Source organism: Garra rufa, chromosome 23 (genome assembly GCF_049309525.1).
Source record: "Garra rufa chromosome 23, GarRuf1.0, whole genome shotgun sequence".
In the NCBI taxonomy this organism is placed as follows: Eukaryota; Metazoa; Chordata; class Actinopteri; order Cypriniformes; family Cyprinidae; genus Garra; species Garra rufa.
The window spans coordinates 7,503,358-7,524,848 of NC_133383.1; the positions used below are offsets into that span (position 1 = coordinate 7,503,358).

General features: G+C 35.7%; 2 protein-coding genes across 2 annotated transcripts in view; one reads left to right on the forward strand and one right to left on the reverse strand.

Moving 5' to 3' along the window:
• Positions 1 to 3,835: 3,835 nt before the first annotated feature.
• npm2b (nucleophosmin/nucleoplasmin, 2b) lies at positions 3,836 to 6,256 on the forward strand. Its single transcript, XM_073830231.1, has 9 exons — positions 3,836 to 3,872; positions 3,946 to 4,028; positions 4,107 to 4,226; positions 5,382 to 5,475; positions 5,561 to 5,679; positions 5,761 to 5,789; positions 5,861 to 5,894; positions 5,961 to 5,996; positions 6,080 to 6,256. Exons 1-9 carry the CDS (start codon positions 3,836 to 3,838, stop codon positions 6,254 to 6,256), a joined length of 729 nt encoding a protein of 242 aa, XP_073686332.1.
• A 677-nt stretch (positions 6,257 to 6,933) lies between these two features.
• LOC141299866 (unconventional myosin-XVIIIb-like) overlaps positions 6,934 to 21,491 on the reverse strand; it is a 78,840-nt gene continuing 64,282 nt past the window's right edge. Inside the window, exons 41-44 of the mRNA XM_073830232.1 lie at positions 19,989 to 20,030; positions 11,782 to 11,949; positions 8,573 to 9,507; positions 6,934 to 7,225 (exon numbers count right to left, since the gene is read on the reverse strand). Coding sequence (XP_073686333.1) covers positions 8,586 to 9,507; positions 11,782 to 11,949; positions 19,989 to 20,030 — 1,132 coding nt within the window. The 3' untranslated portion in view covers positions 6,934 to 7,225; positions 8,573 to 8,585. The remainder of the gene's footprint in view (positions 7,226 to 8,572; positions 9,508 to 11,781; positions 11,950 to 19,988; positions 20,031 to 21,491) is intronic.

Sequence of the window (21,491 nt, forward strand, 5' to 3'; positions counted from 1 at the left end):
ACCATTAGTTGCTATAATTGCAGCAAATTACTGCATTAACTTTTATTTATTGATATAAAGTAAAAATAACTACAAAATACCGCTAACACAATAAAACCATGATTTTTGTTGTATGTTGAGAATTATGTTCATTTATGTTGTCTGTTTTTGAAAATAAACTAATAAAGTAATAAATATTACATATTATATAATATAATACATAAAAATGTATATACAATTTATTTTTTATCTGTTATAAATTGTATATGCTTTCCAATTTTTACATATATTTAAAATATATTTAATACACTTTTATATTTTTAATACATATAAATAATACAAATTACATATATCACATAAATTGAATATACTTTTATTTAATATATTTAAAACATCTTATTTTATATATATATATATATATATATTATATATATATATATATATATATATATATATATATATATATATATATATATATTTCCATTTTCTAATATTATAAATATATTCCATTTATAGTGTGTATATGTATATATATATATATATATATATATATATATATATACACACACACACACACACATTTATTTTTTTCATTTATTTTTAAATTGTAAATACACATTCAATTTGTTTCATATGTGACCCTGGACCACAAAACCAGTCATAAGGTTAAATTTTACAAAACTGAGATGTATACATCACATGAAAGCTCAATAAATAAGCTTTCTATTGATGTATGGTTTGTTAGGATAGGACAATATTTGGCCGAGATACATCTATTTGAAAATCTGGAATCTGAGGGTGCAAAAAAATCAAAATACTGAGAAAATCACCTTTAAAGTTGTCCAAATTAAGTTCTTAACAATGTATATTACTAATCAAAAATTACATTTTGATATATTTATAGTAGGAATTTTACAAAAAATCTTCATGTAACATGATCTTTACTTAATTTCCTAATGATTTTTGGCATAAAAGAAAAATCAATTTTGACCCATACAAAGTATTTTTGGCTATTGCTACAAATATACCCCAGCGACTTAAGACTGGTTTTGTGGTCCAGGGTCACATATTTTATATATATATATATATATATATATATATATATATGTGTATATATTATATACTCTGTGTGTGTGTGTGTGTGTGTGTGTGTGTGTGTATATATATATATATATATATATATATATATATATATATATGTTATTTATGTTGTTAACCATATAATTATTTGTTTATTATTATAATTGTCTATTTATTCTATTTTTATGATTTGTTAGAAATTGTATACACATTCCATTTTTAACATATTATATACACACACACAGTATATAAATTATTTATTCATGTTTATTTATACAATTTTTATTATTATTATTATTTTTTTAAATATATCTTTCATATATATTATTAAGAGGGTCCCTTGGAAGGGGATCATCACATTTGGGGGTCAGTGGCTTTAATGACATCAGCTAAAAATTAAATTAGATTCAGAAGCAGAGCAAGTATACGAAGAAGCTCTTTTTTTAAAACTTGTAACAAAATTACTGATGAGTCATCCTTAATAACAACTTTGATGTGTTTTGAGAAAGCAAATTGGGTCAATTTTGATGTCATGTTGACTTCAAAGCACACTTGTCACGTTCTCAAACAGTCATTTGGCACCGCGCACCGCGTGTGTGAGTGTGTGTCATTCACTGCATTAGACAGCCCACAACTGCTCTTATTCACCATTAATAATAGCCAACAAATGCTCATTGGGTTCATTTGTGCTTTTTAACTTAGACGGTGTGTGTGAGTGTTTCACGGAGGAGAGCGGGGCCCACACACAGCGAGGATTCACTTGAGCCCTCCCACACGCTCTCTAAACCATCCTATACGCCGTCAGGAGCCGAGATTGTGTGAGTGGAGCTCCCGTGTGGCTTCACATTTCATTTACAAGGCATTCGCCTCTATTTTTCGCATGTCATTCGGTCTCTGCTGGCGAGCACAGGTGTGCAGACACAGAAAAATGATGAAGTTATATTAAAAACATAGCTCATAAATCTGCCTAATGTCAATATGGAATATTTCTATATATAATGTTGATTCACCCATCAGCCCCCACACCTCGTAATATCGCAGTCTCTTTGTCTTCATGGCATCTTCGGCCCCCTCTACTTTCTTTTCATCTGGCGGCTCGTGGTCTTTGATGGCGGCGAGGGGCTGGCGGTGGAACCCAGGGGAGCGGCGGTCAAACTCACAGCCCATGTTCTCACTCCGTTCCGTAATCCACAGGCTGAGCGATCCGGTGCATGGAGATCTGTTAATAATAGATCACACGACAGAATGAGAGTGTGCAGCACATACGGAACGGAGGGGGATCTGAGATAAATAAACAACCATGGCAAATATAAGTTAAACGATTCGGAAGTCACTACAGCTTTGCTGTCATAAACACAAAAATAACAAAATCTATGATGTAGACTTTGTCAAAAATAAGACAAATTAAAATTCTGCTGTAAAACTAGTCCCAGGTTCCGCAAATTCTTCGGTTTTTCAGCATTTTTTGTGTATTTGAACCCTTGAAACTAGTCCCAGATTCAACAAATTCTTTGGTAGATGGATCTCAGAATCATACAGTCATTGTTGGAAAGGGTTCAAATACACAAAAATGTTGAAAAACCAAAGAATTTGTGGGACCTGAAGGATTTTTCTTACGAACAACGGGCTGTTTAACTGTTCAGGACAAACAACTCATGAACAACCATCACTAAACTTAAAAAACATTCAGGTAACAACACAGTACTAATAATCAAGTGTACAGTATGTACTTTTGAACAGGGTCATTTTTTTAATTCAACTATTATTTTCTCTTGTTGATGTCACGGATTAGGCAGGAACACACGAACAACGATGTAATAAAAAGACGTATTTAATAAATCCAACAGAATACACGTAGACACGGGAACACCAGGGGAAAACATCCATTTAACATCAAAGACCGACAAGAGTACAGGGGAAAACACACACCTTAAATAGACAGACTAATTACAACCACAGGTGCAGACAATGACGGCGAAACCAAAAACACTCAGAACAGCGGGGGAGAATGGGAGAAACCAACAAGAAAGTCCGGGGGTGTGACAGTTGACTACATGTAAACATCTTATATGTAAAATATCTTATTCATGTCTGTCCAAAAAAAGATTAAAAAAAATTAATAATGTAGCCTACTTATTTTGATAAAAAAACAAACAAACAAAAAAACATTTTGAAGATTCTGCAAGGTGTATGTAAACTTTTGACTTCAACTGTATGTGGTTTCCACTACTCACCCAATAATATGACAATGACGATACTGCATTTTTTTTTTTGTTTCAAACTTCATAAACATGATCATAGTTTGGTTCTTGAAGTACACTTTTTTATAAAGCAATTAAACGAACATTTGTAGACAAAGGCCTTGCGGAAACGTCCCCATGTGACAACTAACCCCGGTTAGAGGTTAATATGAAATAAAAGACAACATATTTAGTATGCATAATTATGAGTCAGCTTAATTCTATTCGATTAAAACGTGATTATAAAGAAGTGATTTTGCAGCAGGTTCGTGCAGCAGGTCGGATCCATAATTAACCTGCCGTGATCCTGCCTTAATTACTGTCACCTGATGAGCAATTAACTTCCTCTTTAAACGTTCACAGGGCGCAAACTCACTCTTTCTTTCCTTTTGCTGTCCAAGAAGCAGCTTAGAGATTTATTTCTGGTGAGAATATAAAACGCGTTTCTAAACAGGCTAATTCACATTACATACTGTGCGTTCAACTAAAACAAACTTACTTGTATGTGTCTTTCAGTTTTTTGTTTTTGTTTCAAAATGAGCAAAACAGAAAAACCTTTATCAACTCTTTGGGGTAAGATGTTACTTTCATATCTTTAAGTACAAGTTGACCAATATTCTGCTAATTATATCGATCGTTGTTGTAGGTTGTGAACTCAATGAGTCTAATAAAGAAGAGTCCTTCAAGACGGATGATACGAACCATCAACACCAGCTGGCACTGAGAACGGTTGGTTCAGGGACTTGTTAAGGTAAACGTGACGTTGCATCGGTGTTTATGTTTAACCCGTTCATATTTGATTTGAAGATGTGTTTGGGTCACACCGCCAAAGATGAGTTCAATATTGTCGAGTTGGTCACTGGTGAGGGCAACAGCAGCGCGAAAGCGGTTCCCATAGCAACACTTCACGCTAAATCTATGCCTACGGTAAGTAATATTCGTTTTTATATATGCGTAAGGTTAGTATATTCTTTTATTTTAGTTATTCTTTTATTTAACTTTGACTCCACAATGTCCCTCTAAATAGCATTTTCGCTAGTAGTTGATATTTTATAGTCTTTATCCACCTTATTTTCCCATAAGAGTAGGCGCGGCTAGTACTTGCTATTTTATGGATCTGGCTTCCGGTCTCTTCCGCAAAAAGCGGTTTTTATCTTTACAAAATGGCTTATGTCTACAGTCCACCATAAATAACTTGTTTTATAAATGTGACACTGGACCACAAAAACGGTCATAAGGGTTTTTTTTAACCGAAATGTATACATCTGAAAGCTGAATAAATTGTTAGGATAGGACAATATTTGGCTGAGATACAACTGTTTGAAAATCTGGAATCTGAGGGTGCAAAAAATCAAAATATTTAGAACATCGCCTTTAAAGTTGTCCAAATGAACTTCTTCGCAATGCATATTACTAATCAAAAATAAACTTTTGAGAGATTTCCAGTGGGAAGTTCACTAAATATCTTCATGGAACACGTTTACTTTATATCCTAATGATTTTTGGCACAGAACATAAATTAATAATTTTGACCCAAACATAGTGTTTTTGGCATTTGTTACAAATATTCCCGTGCTACTTGAGACTGGTTTTGTGGTCCATTGTCATAAATATAATTGTGTACCATAAATTCACTTAAAAACACAAAATTAAAAGTTATTGAACTAAAATATTGTACATTTCATTAGGTTAAAAATTGTGAACTATTAAAGGGTTAAAGAATCTTTTTTTTAACCATTTTATGCCTTTTTTAAATAGTTTAGTTTGAGTAAAGCTACACTCTTTAAAAAAAATGAAGGTGCTTCAAAGATTCTTCACAGCGATGCAATAGAACCATTTAGTCAAAGATTTCTTTAAAGAACCATCTCTTTCTTAAAGGTTTATAATCTGAAGAACCTTTCACCACAAAGAACCTTTTCTGAAACGGAAAGGTTCTTCAAATGTTAAAGGTTTTTTTTTATGCAACCATTTAGACAAAAGATTCTTCAATGGCATCGTGAAGCACCTTTATTTTTAAGAGTGTACAGTAATCGCATTTTACCACCAAGTGCGTGTACCTCACGAGATTTCATTCTCCGTCAGGTCAACCTGTCTGGATTGGATCTTCATCCACCCGTGACCTTTCGCCTGAAGCATGGCTCTGGGCCGGTGTACGTCGGAGCGGAACATGTGGCCTGTGAGTGATCGTTTCAGCTCTATTTTTAGCTGCTATCTGTGGTTACCCTTTAAATCAATGGTTCTTGTTCCAAAATGTCTCCTAGTGGAGGAGTACTCTGATGAAGAAGAGCTGGATGAAGAGATGGATGAGGAGGTAGAAGAAGAAGAGGAAGATATTGAAGAATCACCGGTTAAGAAAGTCACAAAAAATGGTGCTGGCAAAGTAAGGCCTCGTCTCATAGGTCTCAAGTCATTTAAGTTGACTTTGCTCAAATTCTCACAGCTCGCTTTTATCTTTTTAAAGAGAAAGAAGCCAGAAAAGGGAGAGGATGAGTAAGTTTAAATCTAAAAATTAACTTCATTAGCTTCTCAAAGCAAACTAATCAAATGTTTCATAAATGCAGGGAAGCCTCAGATGGGGAAAATCCACCTAAAAAGGTACTCCTTAAAGGTTTGTTTGACTTTTTTTCTAAAGCCATGCACATTAACATTTGTTTCCTTCAGGGTAAAGGAAGGGGACGGAAAGCGCAAGCTGCAAAGGTGTGACCAGGCAAGGACCTGCAGATGATGTACTAATTTGATCATGTAGAGACTCCAGCATTGATCATGTTCTCTTATTGCAGATGTGGATGGGAAGCGGCGCTTTCCCAGAAGGCCGCTGCTGGACATCTGAGTTGGGAGCTCCAATTTCTCACCAGGGTCCCATTGTAGTTCTGCTGCTTGTCAATAAAACTGTTGGAGGGGAAAGCAAACTTGTCTCGTTTTCTGTGAAAAGCATTTTTGTCTGCAAGTTGGCATAAACCTGTCAGATGCAGCTGTCAAGCACCAATTTAAATCCTAGACATTATAATAATTTTACCATGGGTATAAGATGAGAAAATGCACACCATGGTACAGTAAAATCACTGATGTCCTGCTTTTAGTAAGTAAATGTATCAAGCCTGAAATATTCCTTCAACTACAAGTTAAACTCTATTTGCATCACATTGACTGACTTTACAGTTAAGCTGTTTTAGAAGCTTTTATAAAACAAGCTTCAGAATTCCGCTTCTAAAAACCTCCAACTTGCTCCCAATTACTTCAGTTTTAAGCACCCCACCGTAACCTTGAGGAAAACCGGTCAATTATTCTTTTTGATAACCAACATCGGGCCACAAATGCTGCAATTTAGCGTAACTGAATGTGGAATATTCCTTTAGCCTCTTCATGCTCCCCAAGTGCATTAAAACAGAACATTTGGGCACTGTGTGTGTAGCAGCTTCAAATTCTGCTTTGGCAATTAAGTACAAACTGTTTTCTTGACTCCATTCCTAGGCAAATAAGTCTAGGTTAATGATTCTATTGCAGAAACCAGGTCGGTCTCAATTATTATGGAGAGCCGCTGCTTTGTAAAACCGCTCTATTTTGGTTTTCCTCTGTGAATGTAATGCTGCTGCTCTCCTTAGAAAGGTCGAAGTAAATACCAATGATTCTGCTCGACGTTTTTATTTACATCTGTTGGAGTTCAACAAATTTGCACTGACTGCTGAGAGGGAAAGCGAGCGCTCGCTGGTCAAGATTCATTTCCCTGACCTGAAGCACCCGCGGGTATCAGCGCAGCTCAAATAAAGGGCATGTTTACAGTAAGAGTTTTGGGAATTTCATGCGTTAACATCTTTATTTACGTGTACAAACAGTGCTCAAAATAAATCCTCAGTGTATTCATGCTTCCAGTTAAATGTGCCTGAATGCATTCTGGATGGGGACGATTCTCCACGTCTTCATCTATCCTGTTGGAATGAAGAAAAACTAGTTTAGTTTCATGTCGCTTTTTTTTTTTTTGTTATTTAAAGGGATCATACACTTCAGTAATTTCGACTTTATTTTCATAACATTTCGACTTTATTCTCGAAACATTTAGACCTTATTCTTATAATTCCGAATTTATTCTTGAAACTTTTAGACTTTATTCGCAAAACATTTCGACTTTATTTTTGTAATTCCAAATTTATTCTAAAAACATTTAGTCTTTATTCTCAAACCATTTCGACTTTATTCTTGTAATTATGAATTTATTCTCGAAATATTTCAACTTTTTTCTTATAATTCAGATTTTTTTTTTCTTGAAACATTTCAACTTTATTTTCGAAACATTTTGACTTTATTCTTGAAAATGTTTGGCTTTATTTTTGTAACTTCTACTTTATTCTCGGAATTTCGACTTTATTCTTAAAACATTTAGGCCCGGTTTCACAGACTGGGCTTAGACTAAACCAGGATTAGGCCATAGTTCAATTAGGACATTTAAGTAATTTTTTATAAACGTGCTTAGAAAAAAACATTACTGGTGTGCAACTTGAGACAAAACAAAGGCACTGATATACTTTAGGATCAATCAGTGCATTTTTATTTCAGTTGAAACAGCTCAGATTTACATTTTAATCTAGGACTAGGCTTAAGCCTTGTCTGTGAAACCGGGGGTTAGACTTCATTCTTCTAATTCAGAATTTAGTCTCAAAACATTTTGACTTTATTGTTGAATCATTTCAACTTTACTCATAATTTTGAATTATTCTCAAAATATTACGACTTCAATCTCTGAATTTTTTTTTAACATGGCACTAAAACATAGTGGTGTTTTTTTTTTTCTTGGCAGCTGTGCCTTTAATTTTCTTCATGTAAACATTAACTTTGCATACACTCTCAGAAAAAAAGGTACAAAAGCTGTCACTGTGGTGGTACCATTTCAAAAGGTACACCTTTGTACCCTAAAGAGCATATTGGTACTTTAATGGTACATATCAGTACCTAAAAGGAATAAAAGTGTACCTTTTGAAAAGATACTTCTGATTCTTGCAATAAGGAAAAGCCAACTCTCCTAAACAGCAAACTGACATTTGTGATGTGCAACCTGTGGGTGATAAAATGATTATGTTTCTGACATCACAAATCCCAGGTTTCTGCCAATACAGATCCAAGGATTTCAGAAAATCCCTGGATTTGGACTGGGGAAGAAGTTTTGAGTTCTCAAAGTTACAGTATGTTTCAGCAGAAACTCAACAGATCAAGGAAAATTAGGTTCCTCGTGATATGACCCCCTTAAATGTAAAGCAGGCCAGTGCAGTTTTAAGCTTAACCTCGTTGAGTCTTCTAGTCGACTTCTGCTTTTTTGAGGTACTTCTTCATCACCGAGTTGACGTCCTCGCTGCCTTCGGCTTCCAACCTCTCTCCTTGAGGCCCACGGCGCTTCTGAGATCCGTCAGAACTCGAAGAATCCGAATCGGATTCTCTACGTGACGCTCTGGATGGCGGTAACTCTCCAAAGTGCACGCTGAGGGCTCGTCTCTGGCCCGTTCTGGAACCGCTTGACGCCAGGCTGCTGGTGGACTGCGCTCGTCGGATGGCTGGAAGAATGTCTGAGCCGGTGTCTCCATCATCGACTCCGGCTCTCTCCTTGTCTTGATTCCCGAGGAGTCTGCGATTCTGGAACACAAGTGGTTCAGTTCCCAATTGCGACTCTCCGGTTTCCGCCACTAGGCCACCGAGTAATCGACGTCGCATCGGTTGATACCCAAGAGGAGGCATGGCTTTCGAGCTGAGCTCCTCCTCGCCTTCCTCAGGGATGGCCAGGTTGGACAAGTGTCGGCGGGAACTTGCAGTGGAGGTCACCGATGCAAGGGAGTCACAGGAGCTAAAGCGGTTCATCTTTCCTGTGGTGGTTGTTGTGGTGGTGGAGGACGTTGGGCCTGCCTCTGATAGCGAGCGGAGGCTGGAGGCACGGGACAGGTGTGGACTGGGAGGCTTCAGAATGCCAGGTCGAGGCAGGTCCTCTAGATCCTCCTCTGCTTCTAGAGACAGCGCTGAGGGCCTACGGCGTAGCGTGGAGGCCCCTGTTGTCTGATAGATGGGAAGGGACACCGTGCTGCCCTCACCGGCCTTCGAGCCTCTTTCCCATCCAGCACGCTTCTTCCTCAGACCCTCCAGGAGCTCAGATAGGGCTGTGGATGATGATGCTCTGCCAAGACCACTAGAACTTTCTTTGACGTCTTCGTCTAAGTCTTGCGTGCAAGATCTGTCATAGGGAACAAAAGACAGACAATAACAATGAATATGAAGTCAAAAGATGCATCTTATCATCATTTACTCACCCAAATGACGTTCCAAACCCATATGGCTTGCACCGAGCACAAAATGAGACATTTTGAAGTATCCGATAAGACATGACTAATCATCATCGATGTCAATCCTCACTTAGTCTCAGATTCACGGTCACACTCCGTTTGCTAAATGTCTAATGCATATGGCACAATAAAATACAAACACTTTGTGACAGATTCTACCAGCTTTTGGAGAATCTGCAGTCTTTTAATGGAAACAAAGCAGCGTTTAAGAAGACTGTGGCACTTATAGATTCTAACTAGATTCTGGATTTCAAGAAGTTAGTGAAGGTGTAATGCAATGTTTTGTTGTTTGTTTCTAATGCAGAACAGGTTACACTAGTTCAATAGTCCACTTTAGACACAAGTCTACTAATACTCTAATGAGAGTTAGTTGGCATGTAGTTGCAAAGTTACTTATAGTTAGTAGAATGTCTAAAATGTCTTAAAGGTCCCATATTGTCAAAATCGAAATTTCCTGGCTTTTTTCATGATAACTGAGGTCTAGGGGCTATGTAACTACCATATGAGTATCAAAACAGTCAATCCACAGTAAACTGCACACAACCTGCTTAAAGTAGCTGTTCATTTTCACGAGCCGCTGTGACTTCCGTACAGATGTGACATCCGATCTACTCAGTCACCGCCTTCAGTCACCACCCCGAGCACCAACCACGTCCCACCCTCCTTTTGTCAAACCCAGACAACATCGCGTCCAAAACATTGCTAAGCAACAACAACACGGAAACTAATCTAGAAAACCCTGTTCAGTCGATAGATGTCGAAACTACATCATTGCACAGGCTTCAGAACAACGTGAATATAAGAGACCACTGGCACGTCAACTTCAGCCTCTTTCACTCAGCGATTCCTGTAAATACACGCAGAATGTGTCCCATGATTTGTTCCGGAATTGTTTAATTTGGTTCATTCACAGTTGTTTTCCGGAATCTGTGCGTGCTTTACACACAACCCATAAAGACATGTGACGTTTGGATGTGAGATGTAATGCGACACGTACGTTTCACTAAACTGAAACTAACCTGAACAAACTGTGCTTCAGCGCTGATAGTGAGGAGCTGGCTCTGCCTGATCGCGGCTTCATTCCACTTTGCACATATTTTTTTGTCGTGAAGAGTCGCAGGGTAACGTGCATCATCACTACAACACTGCCTTTATGGTTCTGGCTTTTGTACACACAGCGCTCGTTCCCGTAATTTTCCAGAATCAGCGCGCATTGTGAAAGGGGCTTTACTAAAGCAACAGTTATGTAGCTTAATGCATTCGGTGTTTGAAAAAGAAAAAACATTAATAATCATTCTGAAATATCTTGTTGAATATCAGCAGGCTAGGCTCTCTAATGGCTCTGGGTTTGGCTACAACGATACATGACCGTAGTTACCTGTGATTGGCCTGGCTGTGCGTCACTCAGAAAACAACAGGCCAATCAGAAGAGAGGCTCATGAATATTAATTAGATGGGCCAAAATCGACCTGTTTTTGACAGAGCTCCTAAAAAAGGAGCTGTAAAAATAAATTGAGATGGATTTTGGCACTTATCCCGCAAATATATATTCTTAAGGACATCAACAACTAAAATAAACCTGCAGAAATGTGTACAATATGGGACCTTTAAGAACTAAGCTTTTCATTGGTGTATGGTTTGTTAGGATAGGACAGGATAGCCGAGATACAACTATTTGAAAATCTGGAATCTAAGGGTGCAAAAAAATCTAAATATTGAGAAAATCGCCTTTAAAGTTGTCCAAATGAAGTTCTTAGCAATGCATATTACTAATCAAACATTAAGTTTTGATATATTTACGGTAGGAAATATACAAAATATCTTCATGGAACATGATCTTTACTTAATATCCCAATGATTTTTGGCATTAAAGAAAAATAATTTAGACCCATACAATGTATTGTTGGCTATTGCTACAAATATACCTGTACTACTTAAGACTGGTTTTGTGGTCCAGGGTTACAATTATTCTCACACTACTTTTATTTCTTTTTTGAAGTTTGACAGTTTAAGCTGACTTTCATTGTACATACATTCTCCTTTTGTGTTTCCCAGGATTATAGCCATGTTTGCTAAAATGACTACTTACCTAGTCTGGCCTGGTTGTGTTACCTTTAAAGCACACTCATGCTTATTGATTATCAGATTTCTTCTTGCTATGTTACCTGAAACTGTAGGTGCTCATGGTGTCGGTAACAGATTGGCGGCCAGAGCTGCTTCCTGCGTAAGGAGAAGTTCTGCCTCCTCTGCCTCGCGGTACACCTGCCCACTGACGGATCCCTTCGCCAACGTCTTCAGTGCCCACACTGGATCCAACGCTAGACATGGTGTCGCTGAAATTCAAACCCAATGTCACTCAGACAAAATCATATCGTGTCTTTTAACGGATAGATTAAAAGTTGTGCAACATGCTCTCATAGCGCAAGCGATTCAATCAATACAAGCCTGCATTAATGCATACATGACCTACATGAATATGATCATGCACATGGCTCTAGAGGAGATCTCTCATGATGGGTGCTGTAACGCCACACACGGGGGTGATATTAACTCTGATATCCTCTTTGCTACCCAGCAGGCCATGTGTGTTCAGTGAACTGTGAGTTCATTAGTCTTGAGAGCGCTGTCATTATCAGGGCTCGTAGGGGCACAACGCACTGATCCACAGCCTGTTTACAGACAGACTAAAGCTGTTTGCTTGAGATCCCAAAACATAAGCTCCGTTCCAAGAGCTTGTGTGCTGCCTAGCTGCTAATTGCCTAAAGAGGCAGATATCTTCTAATAGAGCATCCTAGACTCTTAAAAATAATGTTTCTTAAAGGGGGGTTTCGCAGTGATACGATAGAATCCCAAAACCTCCCAAAAATCTTTCAGTGATCAATTCTTAAAGGTCCACTGCTTTGAAACACAGCATTATTCTATGTGTTTGTAATTTCAACTGAAACAGAAAGACAGGGCGGGACATATCCAGCAGTCCCGTCCCTATTTTAAACAGCTAGTACCATTTCGTGTGGCTGGGTAAAGCCACATTTGACAGACAGCCACAATTTCATCCATATCGCATTATCTATATGTGACCCTGGACCACAAAACCAGTCATAAGTGTAAATTTGTCGAAATTGAGATTCTTACGTCATCTGAATGCTGAGTAAATAAGCTTTCCATTGATATATTGTTTGTTAAAATAGGACAATGTTTGTCTGAGATACAACTATTTGAAAACCTGGAATCTGAGGGTGCAAAAAAATCTAAATAATGAGAAAATCGCCTTAAAAGTTGTCCAAATGTAGTTCTTAGCAATGCATATTACTAATCAAAAATCAAGTTTTTATATATTTATGGTAGAAAATTTACAAAATATCTTCATGGAACATGATCTTTACTTAATATGCTAATGATTTTTGGCATAAAAGAAAAATCGATAATTTTGACCCATACAATGTATTTTTGGCTATTGCTACAAATATACCCGTGCTACTTAAGACTGGTTTTGTGGTCCAGGGTCACATATGTAAAATACCATTCTGTGGTCAAATGTACCTAATGTGTTTTGTGGTCTGCTCCGATTCGCGCATATGATTGTAAAACGCTTTTGTGTCTAGACCGGAGCAGATTGTATGTGCGCTGCAGTGGTTTGTGTGACACAAAGTAAAACCAGACTTCATTTGCCCCAATGGAAAGCATATTTACACTGTCTGAATCATTCCCTATCCCCTATCTAGTGCATTACGTGCTATTCAATATAAATTTTGTGAACAAGTATACGATTTCAGCCACAGTTTCAGCATCTATTTATAATGCAGGGGCCAGGATGCTTCGGATTGTAGAGAGCATTTGATTGGACAGAAAGTTGGATGAGAAGCTGAAGTCCAGGGTGATGTCATGAAAATCGTGGATCCATTTTGGCAGAAGTTAGAGGCTGTAAGTTTTGAATGCTTATATCTTCTAAAAAAAAATTCTGGAGTACACTAGCTTATAGACAACCTTAAAGGCCTTTCCACACTGAGCGCGAAAAATGAAAAATATCTCACGCGAAGACGCGCTGGAATAAAACAACAAATTCCTATGGATGCTTCCATGTAGACCGCAAACATTCACACACCAAAAAAGCAATTTTTATTTTTTTTTATTGGTCAGACGAATATTTTCAGATCTACAAAGCGAAAACACGGCTGTCCAATAAGATTTGAGCATTACATCATGTGCCAGGAGCAGCTGCTGTTGCACAAAAGGACAAGAGTGGTGGCGCTGTTTCGAAAACCAGTGTAAACGAATACAGAAGAAGAGTACTCCGAGAGAGAAGAGGATGCGCTGCTGTTATCATTGCATCTGAGAACAGATATGATTATTCTCACATGTTCTTAATTTTTATTAATTCTCCATTGAATTATGTGATCTGGAAGAGAGCACTGTCCGTTTTCTTCCACGTGAGTGTTATCTGAGTCAGAGCGCGTTCACTCTCTTTTCTGTATGAAAAAAAATTATTGAAACATTTTTCTACTGTTCTACACATGAAATATGAAAGCAAACAGACATATGATTATGTTCTAATATTTTCTAATATTCTAATATTATCTGTTTTGTATGCAGCTCATGGTATTTTTATAACAATAAAGGATGTTTATGATAATAAGCAGTGTGGTGTTATTAAACTGCAGATAAAAATCATCTGCAGATCACAATCAGAAGTTATTACAAGCACTAAATGATGGTTTAAAGTGGGTTTTAAGCAAATACATTAATAATTATATAAATTTTCAAATGTGGCATGATGCTAATTTTACTTCTATTTATATTTTAAGATGTTTTCTTGTAAGTATTATAGATAGTTTGTGTTTCTGGCGTAGAACCAAACTTACTTTTTGGTACTTATTTATTTTATTTACAGTTAATGCTGTATACTGAGAAGCTATGTTAAATCCATATACAATATACATATTTGAGGAAAAATGCATTGTTGGTCGACGCCACCTAGCATGCAGGCGTGAATTAGCAGAAGGTGAACAATCGGTTCGCGCCTGGTATGAAAGCATCAAACACCACCAAACACCGTCTGCGATTCGCCTCACGTTTTTTCGCGCTCAGTGTGGAAAGGCCTTAAGGTTAACATATTCATACTAAAAGCCAAAAAACTTTAATTTTGATTTCACTGGGACTTTAAGAACTTTGGAGCAATTGAAAGATTCCATGGATGTAAAAGGTTCTTCATGGAACCATCCCAACAAAGCACAATTATTTTTAGCAGCACAGTCATGAATCCTCATAAGTGATTGATTTGGAACGCTCTGCATAGGCATACATTTACATCTGCATTTATGCATTTGGCAGACACTTTTATTTAAAGCCCCCATGAAATCAAAATTGAGGTTCTTTGGCTTTTAGCATGAATATGTTAGCCTTAAGGTTATCTATAAGCTAGTGCGCTCCAAAACAATGACACAATTCACATTTACAAAATATGAGCATTCAAAACATAGAGTCTCTAACTTCCGCCAATATTGATCAACCATTTTGATGACATCACCCTGCACTTCAGCTTTTCATCAAACTTTCTGTCCAATCAAATGCTCTCTATAATCCGACTCGTCCCGCCCCTACACTATGAATTTGTACTTTCTGTATGGTGAATGGCACGTAGTGCATTATACAGGGGATAGGTAATGATTCAGATAGTGTAAATATGCTTTCCATTGGGGCGAATTAAGTCTGATTTTGTGCTGTGTCACGCGAACTGCTGCAGCGCACATACAGTCTGCTCCGGACCAGTTGCGTTGCTGTCTATGCAGGGTCAGAAAGCTCTTGGATTTCATCAAAAATATCTTAATTTGTGTTCTGATGATAAATGAAGATCTTATGGGTTTAAAACAACATGAAGGGTCAAAAGTTTACATCCCCCTTACAGAATCTGCAAAATGTTAATTATTTAACCAAAATTAGAGGGATGTTACAAAACGCATGTTATCGTTTATTTAGTACTGACCTGATTTCAACATTTTACATAAAAGATGTTTACATATAGTAATTTATAAAAATGACCCCATTCAAAAGTTTACATACACTTGATACTTTATACTGTGTTGTTGCCTGAATGATCTACAGCTGTGTTTTTTTGTTTAGAGATAGTTGTTCCTGAGTCCCCTGTTTGTCCTGAACAGTTAAACTGCCTGCTGTTCTTCAGAAAAATCCTTCAGGTCCCACTAATTCTTTGGTTTTTCTTTTGGATTGTTGTGTATTTAAACCCTTTCTAACAATGACAATGACGACTGTGGGACTCATATGCAACTATTACAGAAGGTTCAAACACTCACTGATGCTACAGAAGGAAAAACCCTACATTAAGAGACGGGGGTGAAAGCTATTTTTAATTTGACGATTTTTTAACTTATTTTGTCTTCTGAGAAACATGTAACTATCTTCTGTAGCCTCTGAAGGGCAGTACTAAATGAAAAAAAATGATATTTAGGCAAAATAAGAAAAATGTCTCCAATCTGTTTGTCTCTTAATGCATTGTGTTTCCTTCTGAAGCATCAGTGAGTGTTTTAACCTTCTGTAATGGTTGTATATGAGTCCTTCAGTTGTCCGCAGTGTGAAAAGATAGATCTCAAATCATACAGTCATTGTTGGAAAGGGTTCAAATACACAAAAATGCTGGGAAACCAAAGAATTTGTGGGACCTGAAGGACTTTTTCTGAAGAACAGCGGGCAGTTTAAAGGGGTCATCCGATGCCCATTTTCCACAAGTTAATATGATGCTTTAGGGTCCAAATGAAAAGTTTGTAATATACTTTGATTAAAAATTCTCTATGGTAGTGTAAAAAAAACACTAATTTTACCTGGTAAAAAATGCCTCTGTTCTCAGCAAGCGATATCAGTACCTGGCCCTTTAAATGATATGAACCTCTGCTCACCCCGCCCCTCAGTTCTGTGGGGCATGTCATTATATAGCACACGGGGTGTTGCCTAGACAACAGTTGGGGGTATAGTTGTATAGTTTGGGGGAAAATGGCACTGGAGGGGCTTTGAAGACACTGTACAACCCCATCCATTTAAAATTTAATTTAAAAACCGGAGTTGGAACCGAAACAAGATGACACCCGCAAAGAAGTTCGGCAATTACGGCTTATACTGGACGTGCCTGAATGGTTAGTAAACTTAATGTCACTTTGATTTATCTTTATATGTACTGGCAGGGTAGAGTACTGAGAGAGATACGAACGCGATGTGTTTACTGTGGTGAAGAGATGAACGCGGTGTGTTTACTGATTGAACAAGAGCAAAAAAAGTGATCGATTAACATAACTTACCCCGTCCTTATATTGAAATACATAAATGTGAGTGTTATAGTCTTTACTCATGTGCAGTTGCGGGCTGTAAACACTTTTGCAGGTATTGCGTTAAGGTTACATCTTAATCATTAACAGACACCGTTTTAAACCATCTAGCGTTACAAAGCTAAGCTTTATACTGACCCTCGTTTATAAAGCAGTATGGTGAGAAATGATTTGCGTAAACATGAACCCAGTTAGATAGATTGGCAGTCACATTCCCTCAGTGCTGTCAGTTTACTTTTCACTCGGGGCGGGTCTATGCTAAAACACTACTGTCTATCAACTAACGCAGGAGCGGCCTCTGTCTGTGTTACGCCACAACGACAGGCATCTGAGAACGGCTCGATATGAGAAGAGGCAAATTATTTTACTAAATTAAAAGAAAACTACTGGGTGGATCTTTGTCATTCTAGGGTGCTTGTGTACGCACACTCCCAACACACATTTCAGTTGAAACAGCTTGTAAAAGTGCATGTGGCACCGGATGACCCCTTTAACTGTTCAGGATGAACAAGGGACTCATGAACAACTATCACTGAACAAAAACACACAGCTGTGGATCATTCAGGTAACGACACAGTATTAAGAATCAAGTGTATGTAAACTTTTGAACAAAAATTCAACTATTATTTTCTCTTGTGGACTGTATGTAAACATCTTTTACGTGAAATATCTTATTTAGGTCGGTACTAAATAAACAATACGATGCATTTTGTATGATTCCTCTTATTTATTATTATATATTATCAAAGGGGGATATAAACGTTTGACCTCAACTGTGTAATAGCATTCTGCACTGCATTCAGGGATTGAATTATTTATGGATACATGCGATGCTGCTTTAGAACTACCTCAAAACAAGTTACAGCACCTGCCTTTTAGAAACAGTTTCTTCTTGTGTGCATGCCTATGATGATTTAAAATGCTGAGCAGATCACTAGGTTTTGGAAAGGAGCCAATGCGTCAAAACCTATTCTAGTTTCCAGAAGCTCTTATTCAAACACACAAGAGTAGGTAACAAAAACGTTAATTTGCTTGCATATGCCGTAGGTTCTCTCCTACCCTGCTCTTGTAATTGGACTCACTACATTCGTACAGAGATTTAAGACCCAAAGCTCTGAGCAACCGCAACGCAGTTCATTTTATCCCCTTTTTTGTTGCACAGACAACTGAAAGAGACGAGACGCGGGGGGTCTCGGCTAACGCGCATGCATTATTCAGAAGACAAAGCACATCACAGCTGGTGAACTTTTAAAAGGACTCTCTCGCTCAGAGGAAAGCTTCTTGCATTTAACAAAGCAAAGTGGCAGTGTGGGCATGTCGGCGACTCGCGTCCGACGAGTAGGTGTCTGTTCAAATCCGTCCAGCAGAGACTCTCGTCTGTCTTCATTCAGACGTGTGAAAGGAAGCCGTGACCTTACGCAAGTCCACACACTTAACAGCACCGAGCTACAGGCTAAGGAGGCAGCATCAACAGCCAAATGCAGCGCTGGCCCATCCATCCACATTTGCTTGATGGTGAATTTTTAGACCAGTGAGGGTAGGATGGTTATGCGTTAGACTCCGGCAACACCATTAAGCCACGGATTACAAAGAGATGCCGTGCATTTATATGCAAAAAAGAAACCATACTGCATAAAGCAGTGCATTTTTTCATATCAGACGTTGGCAGACGTTAATGTATTGTATGCAACTAGAGCTGGACGATATAGGGAATATATTTGCAATAATATATCTGGCAATATAAAATTTTGCATCCTAGATGCTTTTAATACACTTGTATTTGGCTGTTAAGGTACTTAAAATAGTTCCACAATCCTTCCGAATCTGAATCTTGGAATTTGTGAGTATGAGAATGCTAAATCAAATATTTTAATAGCCAAATGACAGTAGCAAATACTAGTAGCTTTAAAAATATTTAAAATAATATAATTAATAAATAAATATACAGTAAAAAAAGAAAAAAATATATACACACACACGCACACACACACACACACACACACACACACACAAACACACACACACACACACACACACACACACACACACATATATATATATATATATATATATATATATATATATATATATATAATTTACAATATTTAAAAATACTTTTTACAAATAATGTACAAAATAAAATTCCAAAAAATGTAAATGCAACTTAATGGAAAAATAAATGTATTGATAATTTATTGAAATTGTTATATATATTTTTGAAAAAATTTAATATATTTATATAATATTTACATAATAAATAATTAATAAAATAAATAATTAACAATACTTTTTTACTAATACATAAAGTACAATATATATATATATATATATATATATATATATATATATAATATATATATATATATATATATTGTACTATATATATATATATAACAAAATATACTGTATATATTTTGTATATATATATATAACCACTGGCCTATATATATATAAAATAATTAACAATATTTTTTTTTTTTACAAATAAAGTATAAAAATTACAAAAAAAATAAAATGTAATTTTAAAATATATTTAATTTTTTCATTTTATATAAATGTATATATATATATATATATATATATATATATATAATGCAATAAATATTTAAAATAAAATGTAATATAAAAATATGTTTATATATATATATATATATGATGAAAAATGCAATAAATATATTTATTGATAATTTATTGAAAATTCATTAAACATATCAATTAAAATGTATAATAATAAATACTAAAATAACTAAATAATTACAAAATAAAATTACAAAAAATTAAAATGGAAATGGAAAATATGATTAATATATATATATATATATTATAAATTAATATATAATAAAATAAAAATTCCTAAAATTTTATATCGCCAAAAGACTAAAAATATCATTTACTTTCTACATCGCCCAGTCCAATATGCAACCACTGGCCTAGTTTGAAGCCTGCTTTCATCCGATTGCTCATTCCCAAATGCTGCACATAGAAAATGAACACGAATGCATGAGAGAGAACAACAACAGGATGGGGGATGGAGTGCTTACAGATCTTTCCTTCTAGAGAAGGACTCCACAGCCGTCTGCACACTGTGCGAAGAGGGAGACGCAGTCAGAGACGTACAGGAGTGGAGCGGAAAGCTAAAGTGGTTGGAGGTACGAGCAAAGCAAGCATATCGAATTTTCAGTGAAGTCTAAGCAGTCTGGCGGAGAAGATCAAAGTCTGTGAACTCTGATACATCGGACCGCATTTTACTATGGGTGTCGAGGGAGGAAGGCATTACTGAAGCATTTATAGTAGCAAAGTGTAGCCTTGATTTTGCACAGTGAGGAAAATCTCTTCACATTTCGGCTCAGCTGAAAAATAATGGAAGCAATTACAAAGTCACAGCAAGAAGCAAAACTTCAAACCCAAAGGGAAAACGGCATATATATATAGTTTTCTTCCCTTTGGTTTTGAATTTTCATGAATGGTCTTGATATTACTTTTTTTAAAACATTAAGAAAAAAAAAAACATCAAGTAAAATGCATGTACATATAGTTCAGTTTGCTAAAAAAACAAAAAAATGAAACTGAATTAAAATTAAACACATCATAAAATAATCAAACCTAAATAAATAAAATAAAATAAACAAATAAATAAATAAAAAACAGGAGAAAATTAAAACCTAAATATAAGCATCTCCAACTAAATGAAAAGTTAAATTCACTGAAACACAAATCATAAAATAACAACAAACAAAGCCCTAAATAAACTGAAACAGAATAAACTGAAATGAAAAATATAAATTAAAAACTAGATAAAATAAAGTAACCATTAAAAAAAGAAAAACTTACTAAAAAAAAATGCACTGATTCAATTAAATTCAATTAAATGAAAATGTAATAATATAATAAGCACACCTAAAACAAAAATGTAAACATAATAATAAAATAAATAAAAAACCAGTGTAAAAAATTACATCCAAATAAAAGCATCTCCAACTAAATAAAGTTAAATTCGCTGAAACAAAAAAACAAGAAAAAACTACTCTAATTAAAATGAAATAGAATAAAATAAAATGAAAAAATATATATAAAAAAGATAAAATAAAATAAAGCAACTCCAACAAAATAAAAAGTTGTAAAGTTAGATTTGCTGAAACACAAAACATTAATAACAACAAACAAACAAAAAAGAAAAAATAGAATAAAATAAAATGAAAAATATAAAACAAAAAACAAGATAAAATCAAATAAATGAACCATAACAAAATAAAAAGTAACTGGAAAAAAAACAACAACGCACCACCCCTCCCAAAAATATAAAAAAATAATAAAAATAAAAAAATAAAACAAAGCAACCAACAAAAGTTAGATTCACTGAAAAACAAAACAAAACACGACAAACAAAAAACCTAAATAAAATTAATAAAATAATACAAATATTAAATAATAATTAAATAAATAAATAAATAAATAAATAAAGCTACCATAACAAAATAAAAAGTCACTAAAAAAAACAGCGCACCACCCCTCCCCCAAAATAAAATAATGCTTTGAAAATCTAC